The sequence below is a fragment of the Megascapheus bottae genome, chromosome 10 (assembly GCF_031878675.1).
Source record: "Megascapheus bottae isolate mThoBot1 chromosome 10, mThoBot2.hap1, whole genome shotgun sequence".
Taxonomy (NCBI): domain Eukaryota; kingdom Metazoa; phylum Chordata; class Mammalia; order Rodentia; family Geomyidae; genus Megascapheus; species Megascapheus bottae.
In genome coordinates this window covers 34,575,078-34,589,519 of record NC_143518.1, presented here as the reverse complement: position 1 = coordinate 34,589,519, position 14,442 = coordinate 34,575,078, and the positions used below count along the sequence as shown (strand labels likewise).

At 45.8% G+C, this 14,442-nt stretch overlaps 1 protein-coding gene across 1 annotated transcript; it reads left to right on the top strand.

Moving 5' to 3' along the window:
* The first annotated feature begins 2,350 nt into the window (after positions 1–2,350).
* Positions 2,351–14,426, top strand: Ndufs2 (NADH:ubiquinone oxidoreductase core subunit S2). Its single transcript, XM_090340624.1, has 14 exons — positions 2,351–2,489; positions 3,079–3,185; positions 4,885–5,075; positions 9,376–9,496; positions 9,673–9,785; positions 10,271–10,345; positions 10,512–10,589; positions 10,841–10,926; positions 11,135–11,254; positions 11,946–12,075; positions 12,831–12,926; positions 13,081–13,164; positions 13,985–14,042; positions 14,215–14,426. The coding sequence occupies exons 1-14, from the start codon at positions 2,395–2,397 to the stop codon at positions 14,250–14,252; spliced, it is 1,392 nt and encodes a 463-aa protein (XP_090196750.1). The 5' UTR covers positions 2,351–2,394; the 3' UTR covers positions 14,253–14,426.
* The last annotated feature ends 16 nt before the right edge of the window (positions 14,427–14,442 follow it).

Below are 14,442 nucleotides of genomic sequence, written 5' to 3'. Positions count from 1 at the left end.
TGGTTATCTCCTCCAATGTCTCTTTTCTTCCTCAGGCTTCCCTTTCTTAATTTACCACTACCCTTGTTTCCTCTAAAGTCCAGAAGAGCCTTTCAAACCAAAGATTTCCCTTTCCAATTCCTGATTCTCCAATTCACTGGCTCAGATCCTATTAATGTCTGTTAGGGTCCTGGCTCTTCTATGCACAGCCAACTATCTTACCCCTTCTTTTCCATATACACATCTTCCAGTCTTACATCAGTCACCTCCTAGCACAGTAAAGACTTGTTGTCTCAGGAACCCAGAATTAATTTTGATCAATTTCTGGCCCCACCTTGCCCTGAGGAGTTCCTGGAATATCTAGCAATCTCTGACTTTTCTTTATTTCTTCATGGAGTGGGGAGAGTGGAGGCAGCATTTTAGGGTACTAGGAGAAACATGAGTCAAGTCCCTGAGGTGAGGGGAGTGGCTGATGAGAATGGGAGGTGTTAGAAAAAGGAAGCAAATGATTCCTTTGGTTCTTGATTGGCCTCAGAAAATAGGTATTAGGGTGGATTCTAAAGGCAAGGAAGGGTTCAGAAAAGGGGTAATTCCTGCTCACCCCACCCCAGGGCCACTGGTTTCCCCAGGAAATCCCCAGGAAAGAGTGTACAGTCCACAGATCCTTCCCTTTCCCAGAGGGGGTACCACCTTCCCTGCCTCCATTCCCTAATTCACCTTCCGCCTTGTCACCTCCTGTTCCTAAATCATATCCGCCAGAATACTTCCTTTTCTCCTCCCTTCCTGCTCAGGTCACTAATACTCTGGTGCCCATCATTTCCTGTATCACCTACTCTATTGTGACTACCAGACACCCCTCTTGACCCACCACCACATGCACTGAACCACCCTGGTCTTATGTGGAGGAGGCTGAGGTTAGAGAAGGCAGACAAAAGATGTGAACCAAGAAGGGACGGGGACAAGAGGAGCTATCACCAGATGCCCCTTTCCCTCCCCCATCTGAGATGAGGACAAAGGGGGTGACTAAGCAGTGAAAGACAAAGGGCCTTAGAGTGGCAGCAACAGTGTGTGTGTATGGATGTGGGTGTGGGTGTTGGCAGCAGGGAGAAGGCACAAAAGATGTAGTGTCCCGAGCAGCCCCCTAGGAGTCTTCATTCCAGTCCCAGCTCAAGCTGCCCCCAGGGACAGGCAGCTCAAAATCTTTCCTGAGTTTCTCCTAGGCTATCTCAGGGCAAATAAATGCAGTCCCCACCTCCCGTCACCACCTCATTTACTTAAACAATAGAGGGTGAGAGGGCCTAGAGAATCGAGGGGAATGTGAAGGGTTAGGGAACCAAGCCTCTGGTCCTTGTCTGTTCTAGGTCTTGGTCAGTTCCCACAGCCAGCTATCTGGCCCCACCCTTTGGTATGGTTCCCATTAGGTCAATTTTCAGGCTAGAAGTCTGGCTTTCTCCTCTTTGCAGCGAAGAATTCTGTCTTTGCCACTCCGCCGGTCTGTCTGCTCCACCCTGCTACACTGCTGGTGGGCTCCGTCCCAGGGACCCTATTATCCAGGGGAGCTCTGGGGGAAAGGCTTCTTCTAGCCTCAGGGTGGGAAAATTATACAAGTAGGTGGGTGGCCAGGCTGGGACTGGGCTTGGGGACGGACAGAACTGCCTCCAAGGCAAGAAAACCTTTTGTCCACAGAGAATGAGGATCACAGTTCTGGTGCGGTTGTTTCTGCACTGTGGGTCTCCACCGAGGAAAACCGGATTAACCCGATGGGAGTGGGGCAGGAGATTTCTCTGAGGGTGCTTGCTGGGTCTGGAAGGGTGGCGGATATGGGGGTCACCCACAGAAGCCGTCCCCAGCGCGGGCTGGCGCGCCACCCTGGGTGCCTCCTCCACCTCGGTGGCCAGGGTGTTTACCCTTTTGTTTTGTTTTGTTTTGGCGGGAGGTCTGTGACACGCCCAGATTGGGCTTTTCCTCTCGGCCACATCTGGAAATGAGCTCTTGGAGGTAATTGGCCTACAAAGATGGGCTACCCCAGAAGGGGAGGGCTCGGAAGCAGTCGGCACCCAGGCCCACAGCGGGGAGGGGGCCGAGGCCGGAGGGAGGTGGGCGCCGGGCCGGGCCGAAAGCGCAGGGCGCGAGGAGCGCCCCGCCGCCGCCGCCGCCGCCGCCGCCCCCGCCGCGGGCTGGCGCCGCGAGCTGCGGGAACACCCGCCCTCGGCGAAGGTGAAGGGCGTCGCCGTGGTCTCAAGCCCAAGTGGAGCCGTGGTGCGGAGCCCGGATGTCGTCAGGTTGGCGGTAGGCGGCTTCTGCCAGCTTTCAAGATGGCGTCGCCATTGTGCGAAGCCCGGGGAAGCCCACCAGGAGGCACGCGGGAGTCACTTCCGCCCGGTTCTCCTTCCGCCCGGGGTGCAGCCGGGTAAGATGGCGGCGCTGAGGGCTGTCCAAGGTCTCCGGAGCCTGGGGACCCAGGTGCTGCGTCCCGGGGCTAGGATCCAACCGACGATTCAGCCCAGCAGGTGAGACCGAAGCTCGCCCTCCATAGTTCTTCCCCGTCTCGCCCGAGGACGCTCCACGGGCCTTGAGGACCACTGGGACGGAAGGACCCCGGCCTGCGACCCCCGCCCCCGGCCAGGCCGGATTGCTCCCGCGCCCAGCCGGGAAGGGGGAGGCTCCTCAGCGTTAGGAGGGCGCCTCCTCGTACCCGAGCTCTCCCCGCCCGCCCCCCTCTCCCCCTCCCCCTCCCCTCCCCCTCCCTCTCTCCCCCTGCTCTTTTCTTACGTCCGTCACTTCCTGCCTTTCTCCTTCTCACTGTCTCTCAGCCTCTCCGTCCAACTCCCTCTGCATCCCCATCCTGATGATAATCTTAGGTTGACCTTGAGTAAAATCTTTCTCACATTCATAGTCACCTGGATGGCAGTGTGAATAGATGAAAATATGAAAGCGCTTGAATCCCCCCTCAACTTTACATATCCAAATATGTTAACTCTATCAATGACTTTGCATGGAAGAATTCATGGGCCTCATTCCTTGAGCCCATCTGAACCTGAATGGGAACAGAGGAACCAAGCAGGTCCTTTATCCAGGATCTATCACTTAACTCCTCAGAGGGGCTCGGCAATGGCAGCCAGATGTGGAGTGGGCACAGCAATTTTCAGGACCTGTCATGTATCCCAACAAAGAAACAGCCCACTGGAAGCCTCCCCCTTGGAATGGTAAGTGCTATTTCAAACCAAATAAATCTCTGCTCCTAGCTCAGACAAGTTGTTCCCATTTTCTTCTTTTACCACTCAATTCAACAAACATCATAAAAATTACAAAAGCAGATATTTGTTGGGCAAAGAAGGAAAAGGGGGATATTATCAAAGGAAAAAAAGTCCCTATCAAATTTAAATATTTGGATTCAATTTTCCATTTTTCAGATTCAATATATTTCTGTTTCTCTCTTTGGACAAGGTGGTTTTCTCACTAACACTCAAATGAAATTTCTTTGAATACAAACTTTTTTCCCCCATCTCCATTTTTGTGCTTTGGATCAATGCTATCCTTTTCTCCTGAGGACTGAAATTTTTAGCCATTTCAGACCCCTTCTCTTCCTTCATATCTTACTGATGCAGTAAATCATCAAACCATGTAGATTCTTTCATGTTTCATATCTGCTCATCTCTCAGTCCTCATTGCTATTACTCTTCACACTTATTTTGTATTAGACCTCAGCTGTATGTGTGTGTATGTACTTGCACGTGTGCATGCATGTGTGCCAGCCAGTTCTGGGGTTTGAACTTAGGGCTCAAAACATTTTTCTGCCTTTTTGGAAGTCCTAATGATATTTTCACAGTTATTTACCACCTTGCTTCTAAGATTTGACCTGTGTTTAATTCAAAACCTGGAATGCTTTTTTTCCCTTTTACTTATCTGAATTATTACCTACTTTTAAAAACCATTTCTGATGCTGCTGCTTACATGAAGTCTTCACAGTGCTCATTCCGTTAAGTATTTAGTGGGCTAAGTGTTTATCCCTTTAAGTATTTAGTGGTTAAACCACTAACTTAGTAATTTAGGAAGTTTGACCCATTACTAGTTTTTCATAGGAACTATTTTCCAAACTAAAGTATAAGCTTCTTGAGGATAAAAGCTATTTGTAGTTGTTAAAATTAAGTATATGTTTCCTGGCTGGTTGACCATCAGATATATTCATTAGGTATTAATATAATAGTACCTATGAGTATGTAGAACTTGGAACTAAGCAGACTGAATTGAGACCCTGGTTCTATCACTTAATTTGTTCTGCGATCCTGGAGAAGTCATTTGAACTCTTTGGCCTCAGCATCTCTAATAAAGTGGGAATAATGTCAGTATCTACTACTGAAATAGTTATTTTGAGAGTTAAATCAATTAAAATAAGTGCTTATAGTGGCAACTGGCACATAATGAGCTGTAAAAGTATAATTTATAATTGTAATAATTGTTTTCTGTATATGTGTGTCAGTACTTGGGCTTGAACTCAAGGCCTGGGTGCTTTTCCTCAGCTTTTTCACTCAAGGCTAATGCTGTACCATTTGAGCCACAGCTCCATTTTCAGACTTTCCTGCTTGGGCTGGAATCAAACCTCGATCCTCGTATCTCAGCCTTCTGAGTAGTTAGGATCATAGACATAAACCATTGGACCTGGCTGTAATGGTAAATACTATTAAAAAAGTGTTCTAGGAGATAGTGAGATTCATGGCTCTCTCATCAGAAAGTTCAGTTCTACCCTTTCTCCCCTTTAATGGTCATCTTCCTAGTTATTTGGAGATGAGAAAATTAATAAGGTATGGAATGATGAGATGGAAAGTCTATAAGGTTAGGCTTAGCTCCTTGTTGTCTCTTGTGGGTTCCAAGGGAATTACCATTTGGCTATTTCCCACTTCTCAGATGTAGACCTTCTAAAGGACGTGGAAGTGAAGAACCTGACCCTGAACTTTGGGCCCCAACACCCAGCAGCACATGGAGTCCTGCGACTAGTGATGGAACTGAGTGGAGAAAGTGTTCGGAAGTGTGACCCTCACATTGGGCTTCTTCATCGTGGCACTGAAAAGCTCATTGAATATAAGACCTATCTGCAGGTATGGGGTGAACCAGGGCCTATTGATGGGATCTGAGCATAAGCCTGGGACCTTGCAGGTCTACTAGCTGTAAAATTTTAAAGGAGAGCCAGGTAGCTCACGCCTATAATCCTAGCTACTCAGAAGGCTGAGATCTGAGGACTGTGGTTCAAAGCCAGCCTAGGCACTATAGACTGTGAGAGTCTTGGGGCCCGGAATTTGGCCTAGTGGTAGAGTGCTTGCCTAGCATGCACAAAGACCCAGGTTTGATTCCTCGGTACCATATATACCATAGAAAAGGCCAGAAATGGCTCTGTGGCTCAAGTAGTAGAACTCTAGCTTTGAGAAAGCCCAAGGACAGTGCTCAGGCCCTGAGTTCAAGGCCCAGGACTGGCAAAAAAAAAAAAAAAAGACCGTGAGACTCTTATCTTCAGTTAGTTAAGCACCACAATACTAGCTAGAAGTGGTGTTGTGGCTCAAGAGGTAAGGTGATAGCCTTAAGCTGAAGAGCTCAGGGACAGCACCCAGGCCCAGAGTCCAAGCCCCACAGCCAACAAAACAAAGACAAAAACAGCTCCAGAGGGTGTTGTTGAGAAGATAGCTGAGATATAAAGAGGTACTTGAATCATTTTGCTTTGGTTTATCTAGCAGCAAAGCTTTGGAGCTGGAATCACTCTCCCAGCTTTTCTCTGCCTGATTTTTTACTAGCTCTTTTACTATTTCTGCAGTGCCTCGGTTTTCTTGCTCTTGTGCCAGTGCATCTCTAAGGCCAGAGAAAGAAAAAAAGAGATGTCAGCTCTCTAGGATTACCAGCTGATTCTTGTATCTTCCAGATGTCTTCAGTTTGGTTTCGAAATACTCAGTGAGTCAGAGTGACCGGGAGAAGATTTGTAGCAGTTTGCCATTTTTCAGAACTCTGTGACCCAAATAGTGAAGGTCAGATTTGAAGGAATTGGATCTGGGATAGAAATCTGAAGTTTTCCTCACTGTCATAAAGAAAAATCCTGAAAACAAGATCACGGAGTTACGATTAAGACCCAGCCCAGTGTTGGAGTGAATAGTGACTAAAATATAGTTCCCGAGGGAATCTAAGCAATGATGACAGTTCCACATCTACAAATTAAATCTTGTAACAATATCAACGTCATAGTGACATCAGAACAAGAACAGACTGTTCGAGTGAGAGGCATCGTAGCTCCACCTACTTCCTGAAAGCTAGAAGGCAGCCAAGAAAGCTAGGATGTAGCTTTCATGTCATTCTGTTCCCCATGGAAGGAGCATTCTATGTAGTGGCTGTCTTCCCTAACTCCCTTGCTACTTAATTACCTTTCTCCTTGAATATCTTAGGTTTTTCTTGTGTGTGTGTGTGTGTGTGTGTGTGTGTGTGTGTGTGTGTGTGTGTGTGTCTGTGTGTCTGTCTGTCTGTCTGTCTGTCTGTCTGTGTCTGTGTCTGTGTCTGTGTCTGTCGTGGGACTTGAACTCGGAGCTTGGGCACTACCCCTGAGCTCTTCTTCTCAAGGCTACCACCCTACCCTTTGAACCTCAGTTCCACTTCCAGTTTTCTGGTGGAGGTGGGGAGGGAGGGATCTCACAGACTTTCATGCCCCAGCTAGTTTTGAACCACGATTCTCAGATCTCAGCCTCCTGAGTATCTAGGATTACAGGCGTGAGCTACCACACCCCCGATTTGATATCTTAGCTTTAAAAGTTTGTAAAGTAAGAGACTTAGAAGTTTAATACACCCTTTGATAGAGCTGTCACTCTAATCAGAGTAATAATGGACTGGATGTAATTTCTGAAGTTAAATTTCCAGATTTTGTTGTTGTTGGTGGTCATGGGGCTTCAATTCAGGGCTGGGTTCTGACTCTGAGTTCTTTTACTCAAAGCTAGTGCTCTACACTTTGGGCCACAGCACCGGTTCTGGTTTTCTGGTAGTTAATTGGAGATGAGAGTCTCACTAACTTTCCTACCCATGCTGGCCTTGAACCATGATCCTCAGATTCTTAGCCTCTTTAGTAGCTAGGGATTACAGGTGTAAGCCACCAGCACCTCGCTCAGAAATTTTTTGAGCCAGTTGTTGAACAGTATTATTAAAAATTAACAGGCCAGGGGCGGGGAGCATGGCCTGTGGTAGTGTTTACCTAGCATGCACAAAGCCCTGGATTCGATTCTTTGGTACCATATGCACAGAAAAAGCCAGAAGTGGTACTGTGGCTCAAGAGGTAGAGTGCTAGCCTAGAGAAAGCCCAAGGATAATGCCCAGGCCCTGAGTTCAAGCCCCAGGACGGACAAAAACAATATTAACAGGCCAGTAGTGTGGCCAGGTGGTAAAGTGCTCAACTATCATGCATGAAGCCCTGGGTTCAATTCATTGGTACTACATTCACAGAGAAAGCTGAAAGTGGTGCTGTGGCTCAAGTGGTAGAGCACTAGTCTTGAGAAAGCTCAAGGACAGTGCCCAGGTCCTGAGTTCACACCCCAAGACTGGCATCAATCGACCAATCAATAAATCAATCATAATGTTTTCGTTTTTTAAATTTTATAATAGTCATATTAAAAATGAAGGTAAGTACTTAAGATTACATGCATTGGAACATTACATAGGAAAGTAAGTGTGGCGCAAGTAGTAGAGCACCAACCTTGAGCAAAAAAGCTAAGGAATAAAGCACACACATACACACACAAAATTACATAGTGCTCTAATGATATGTATAATTTTTGGTTTTGGTTTTGGCTGGGGATGGGGTTCAAGTGGTGAACACTTGAGTTCATACTCCAGTTTGGCCTCCTCAAAAGTTAAAAAAAAATGTAACTACACAAAACCCTTCACTTTCTTTTTGCTCTCTGGCCTGGACACTGTCCTTGGACACTTTGCTCAAGGCTGATGGTTTGCCTCTTGAGCCATAGCTCCACTTCCAGCTTTTTTTCTTTCTTCCTTGTCAGTAGTGGGGCTTGAACTCTGGGCCTGGGTTCTGTCTCTGAGTTCTTCAGCTCAAGGCTAGTGCTCTACCACTTGAGCCACAGCTCCACTTCTGGTTTTCTGATAGTTAATTGGAGATAAGAGTCTCTTGGACTTCACTGGCCCTGTCATCTTTACACTGTGATCTGAGATCCTCAGATCCCAGCCTCCTGGGTAGCTAGGATTATGGGTGTGAGCCTCCAGTGCCTGGCTATATTTTCTTATGTTATGCCTTTGAGGCATTTTTTGGGTATTGTTTTTGTTTCTGGTGCTACTACTTAGCGCCTAAGGACTGTCCCTAATCTTTTGTGCTCTGGGCTAGTGCTCTATAGCTTTGAGCAGTTAGTAGGAGATAAGAGTCTCCTGCTTGGCTTTGAACCACTATCCTCAGATCCTCAGCCTCCAGAGTAGCTAAGATTTAAGCATAAGCCACTGATACCCAAATGGCATTTTTATTTTTATTTTTTTACTTTATCTGTGTCTGTGTCCTGTGTAATGATGATGTGTTTTTGCTCCGGTGCTGTGTTTAGTTACATGTCATTAGCTTAACATGGCCATACTGGGAGTATTTTCACCAGGGAAACTAGTCAATATGATGAATCAGGGTTGTTCCCTCATTTTGGAGAGTTAGGGTTTTTTCTTTTCTTTTTTTTTTTTCCCTCTTTTTTTTTTTTTCATTTACCAGCATATTTCTGGTTATTAGGATATTTCATTCTGCCTTGCTGGAGCTCCTAAGACTAGGAAGGCTTTAGATAGGTGTTGGTGGCTCTCACCTGTAACACCTGTAATCCTAGCTACTCAGAAGGCTGAGATCTGAGGATCATCCGGGGCATGAAAGTTGGTAAGACTTTTTTTTTTGGTGGGTCATGGAGCTTGAACTCAGCCTGGGCACTGTCCCTGAACTCTTCAGCTCAAGGCTACAGCCCTACCCTTGAGCTAAGTCCCACTTCCCATTTTCTAGTGGTTAATTGGTAATTAGAATCTCAGGTCCTTTTGTGTCCAGCTGTCTTTGAACCTTGATCCTCAGATCTCAGCCTCCTGAGTAACTAGGATTACAGATGTGAGCCACTGCTGCTAAATCAGTGAGACTCTTGTCTCCAATTAACTATCAGAAAACTGGAAGTGGCATTGTGGCTGAAAGTGGTAGAGCCCTAACCTTGAGCTGAAGAGCTTAGGGACAGCACCCAGGCATAGAGTGCAGGCCCTATGACTGACCAAAAAACACAAAAACTAGAAAGGCTTGGGTAGTACTGACTTCCAATGTCCACTGAGAGAAAGATTCTTTCTGCAAGGCAAGGCAGACTATGAGCTTCTATTCCTATTAGATACAAGGTAGATTCCTGTTTTGTTTTGTTGTTTCAGGCCCTTCCCTACTTTGACCGGCTAGACTACGTGTCTATGATGTGTAATGAGCAGGCTTATTCACTAGCTGTGGAGAAGTTACTAAACATCCAGCCTCCCCCCCGGGCACAGTGGATCCGAGGTAGGTTCTGCCCCTTTATTCCTGCCTCTCATTGTGAGTGTAGCACAGAGACTTTCATATCTTAGAAGCACTGAACCCAGAGCTTAGCATTCAGAACCTAGGCTCTGCCCAACTGCTCTTCAGGGTAAGTTCTTCGCTCCTATAACATTCTCTTCTGTCTTCACCCTTTTTCACAGTGCTGTTTGGAGAAATTACACGGCTCTTGAACCATATCATGGCCGTGACCACACATGCCCTGGACATTGGTGCCATGACCCCTTTTTTCTGGATGTTTGAAGAACGGGAGAAGGTAGGAGGGGAGGCCAAGATAAGAATAGAGAAGGATGTGTAGAAAGAGAGGGTATGCAGACAAGATACTTAAAATGGAGAGAGAAAACACTGAGGCCATTTAGGAAGAGAAGGTATGTTTAACTTGGGTTATGTTCTTAGGAATTCCTGTCAGGACGGTTTGGTTGGGTACTTGAAAGCAAAGGTTGGGGCCGGGAGTTTGGCCTAGTGGTAGAGTACTTGCCTAGCATGCATGAAGACCCGGGTTCGATTCCTCAGTTCCACATACATAGAAAAAAAGCTGGAAGTGGTGCTGAGGCTCAAGTGGTAGAGCTCTAGCCTTGAGAAAGTCCAAGGACAGTGCTCAGGCCCTGAGCTCAAGCCCAGGACTGGCAAAATAAATAAACAAATAAATAAATAAATGTAAAGAAAGCAAAGATGGGCAAGTGGTCCATCATGTTGTTGGATTTAGGGTTTTGTCACTGATTCCCTGTTTGTTCTGACAAGATGTTTGAGTTCTATGAGCGAGTGTCTGGAGCCCGAATGCATGCTGCTTATGTCCGACCAGGAGGAGTGCACCAGGTGAATGAACCCCCCTCCCTCTGAATTTCCAGTCCAGTCTTCTTTCCTATGTGACCACTGGAGGGCAGTGCTGGTTGCTGGAAACTTAAGCTATATGCCTGGGGATAAGTGCTAAGTTGTCTGGCTGGTTATGTTGTACACTAAAACACCTTCACCTGGCTTCTAGGATTTACCCCTTGGACTTATGGATGACATTTATGAATTTTCTAAGAACTTCTCTCTTCGAATTGATGAGGTGGAGGAGGTAAGATAGAAGTCAATTTGAAAAATTGTTGACCTAGGGCTATGCCTCAAATGGTAGAATGCTAATGAAAGGCCCTGGGTTAATCCGAAGTTACAGGGGTCGGGGGTTGGGGGAAGGAAAGAAAGAAAAATGTCTTTTTTTTTTTTTACTCTAAAACTCTTATGAGTTTTTAATTCCCAATTATAAAGAAATTTAAAGGTATTAACGATTGTCTTGAAGAGTATTAACATACCAGTTTTTGTGCTCAATAGATGCTTACCAACAATAGGATCTGGCGAAATCGGACAGTCGACATTGGGGTTATAACAGCAGAAGAAGCACTTAACTACGGATTTAGGTAGGAGAATTCAGCTTCTTTCTTTAGGGGCAGGAGTGGGAATGGCCAGTTATTGCCTATCTTGTCTTTTAGGAATGTTTGAAAGACATTGCTATACCCTCAGTTGTATCTTATTCCTGTAGTCTGGGGAGGAACCGCAGAGATAAAGAATCAGTGTCTCATTTCTTGGTTTGTGGAATGTGGCCCCTATATCTGTCATACCCCACAGTGGAGTTATGCTGCGAGGATCAGGCATCCATTGGGACTTACGGAAGACTCAGCCCTATGATGTTTACGACCAAGTGGAGTTCGATGTGCCTATTGGCTCCAGAGGAGACTGCTATGATAGGTAAGGGCCAAATCCTTTCTCAACTACTGTACAATTTGTTGTCCTTGCCTTTGTTTTCTTTTTGCCCTTTTTTTCTCTTCTGTAGTTTCCATTATCTGTGGGAGTTCATATAATGCATTAAACTGGGTTGCCTGGGCTAATGGTAAAGCTCAGGGGGAGAGCATGTACTTAGCATTTATAAGGCTACAAGTTGCACGTATGTGACATTTCACCCTTATATCATCCCTGTTTTGAATAGAACTAGTTTGGGTTACACTTTATAGCTGGAAAAAAAAAAGCAGCTAGTGAAGAAGTTCAGAATTAGTCTGTTAGTGGTGGTTTACACTAGAGTCTGCCTGATCCAGTGCTCACTCCAGTAGATTCCAAGCTTCAAATTCCACTCTTGTTTACTGACTCAGTAAGATCTGCCACAGTTATTCTTTTTGTTTGTTTTTCCATTTGACTCCCACAATTTGTAATCCAAAAGCTATTCAAGAGGGAAATACTACAAGCCATGGTTTGAGAAAATAAGAAGAGGATTTGGGAAAGGCTCCAACAGTAGAATCAAAGAACTACAGGGTTTATATGAGCAAGCAAGCAAGCAAGCCAAGCAGAGCCAAGCTTTGAAGTTAGCCAAAAGGCATCTTCCTATCCCTGATGCCAGTTTCTCATCCTGCCCTTCTTTGACTCGGTCTGCTATCATCTACTCCAGGTACCTGTGTCGAGTAGAGGAGATGCGCCAGTCCCTTCGAATTATCTTACAGTGTCTGAACAAGATGCCTCCTGGAGAGATTAAGGTTGATGATGCCAAAGTGTCTCCACCTAAGCGAGCAGAGATGAAGGTTGGTTACACGGAAAGGGAAGGGAGGTGGGATAATGGGAAGAGACTAATAGCAGGAAGGTGTGTCTTTGGATTAAATCCTTCTTTTGGATTTTCCTTTTTTTTTAAGGTCCATCTTGGACTCGACTTGGGACTTGTTACACAGGCGCTGTCCCTGAGCTCTTCAGATGAGTCTCATGGACTTTAGTGCCTGGGCTGGCTCTGAACTGCGAGCCTCAGAGCTCAGCCACCTGAGTAGCTAGGATTACGGGTGTGAGCCACTGCACCCGGCTTGGTTTTCCTTTTTTCAAAGAATTCACTATATAAGATTCTGGGGGGCTGAGAGAGTGCCTGCTTAGCATACACAAAGTTCTGGGTTTGATTCCTTGGTACCACATACACAGAAAGGCCAGAAGTAGTGCTGTGGCTCAAGTGGTAGAGCAGTAGCCTTGAGAAAGCCCAAGGACAGTACGCAGGCCCTGAGTTCAACCATTAGGACTGGCAAAAAAAAAAAAAAAAAAAAATCCAAAAACCTATATGTAATTCAGTAAGTTGAGATGCACAGGCTAAAAAAGAAAGGAGGAGAGAAAAGGAAAGAGGACAAGAGAACAATGAGAAGTATGGAATCTTTTGGTTTTGTTTTTACCAGTAGGCCATGCTCCCAGCCTGCACATGGGTTTTTAGTCATTGTGAGTGTTGAGGTCATTCAGTGCTGGGGAAGGCCTAAGGGCAGAACTTGGATTTGGTTTCCTGATGCTCCTTTTCACCTCCCCTCAGACTTCCATGGAATCATTAATTCACCACTTCAAGCTGTACACTGAGGGTTACCAAGTTCCTCCAGGAGCCACATACACTGCCATTGAGGCTCCTAAGGTGAGGAGAAGGGGTGAGGAGTGAGTGGGAAGAGGGAGACATTCAGCAAAATGTTCCCTCATGGGTAACAGAGGACATGAAGACAAAAGAGAGTCTATGTTGATAGAGAAGAGTATTCTTTCTGTTAATGAGGTATCCAACCTTTTTCTGACAGGGCGAGTTTGGTGTGTACCTGGTATCTGATGGTAGCAGCCGCCCTTATCGATGTAAGATTAAGGCTCCTGGTTTTGCACACCTGGTAAGAACAAATCCTGCTGATTCCAACTTCAGTATATTGATCCTATAATCTATTGCCTTGGTTGAGGAGCTTTTTTGTCTTGTTTCATCTGTGGTTTCATTTTTATGACACAGGATTATTACTGGATAGCCTTGGCTGGCTTCCAGCTCAATATTCTTCTGCCTCATTCTCCCAAGTTCTGGGAATATAGGCATGAATCACCACGCTTGGCTCTTGATTGAGTTTTACTGTTTTAGGGACTTTTTGGTGCTGGTTCTGGGGCTTGAACTTAGGTCCTGGGCACTATCCCTCAGATTTTTTTACCCAAGACTAGCACTTTGCCACAGCTCTGCTTCAGCCGTTTTGGTGACTAATTGGAGATGAGAGTCTCACAGACTTTCCTGCCCTCGCTTTGAACCTTGATCCTCCATACCTCAGCCTTCTGGAGTTGCTGGGATCACAGGTGTGAGCCAGCAGTACCAGTTCTTGGTGTTTTTTGGGGTTTGCCAGTAATGGGTCTTGAACTCTTGTTCTCTGTTTGTTGTTTTGTTATTTGTTGTTTTTGCCAGTCCTGGGGTTTGAACTCACAGCTTGGGCACTATCCCTGAGCTTCTTTTGCTCAAGGCTAGCACTCTATCACTTGAACCGCAGGACCACTTCCAGCTTTTTTTTCTTTTTCTTTTTCTGTTCACTAGGAATCGAACCCAGGGTTTCATGCATACATGCTAGGCAGGCATTCTACCACTAAGCTACATTCCCAGTCCCAAGGTTGAGATTTTTGAGTTCTTCCTTTATTCACTGCACAAATCTTTGCTAACACGATTGCTCTCCCTGTCTCTAGGCTGGTTTGAACAGGATGTCGCAAGGTCACATGTTGGCAGATGTCGTTGCCATCATAGGTAGGAGGCCTATTGTATAGTAAACAAGGGGTTTTGGACTCTGGTTGGGAAGAACAATTGAATACATAGAATTTAACATAGACTTGATCACGTACTCAAGGCCTCAGTCTTTTCAACACAATGAGTTCTGAATCTTTGGTGATACCCTTTTTTTTTCTGTACTCTGACCTAGGTACCCAGGATATTGTGTTTGGAGAAATAGATCGGTGAGCAGGGGAACAGCATCTGTGGAGACTGTTCTTCATTGGAAATTGTGTGTGTGTGTGTGTGTGTGTGTGTGTGTGTGTGCATGTGTATGCACTTAACTGTATACAGGCTTCTGTGCATGTACTAGGAAAGCAGAAATTATAATAAATTAGCCGTCTTCGCGGCCCTTATGCACAATCTTCTGGTATATCTT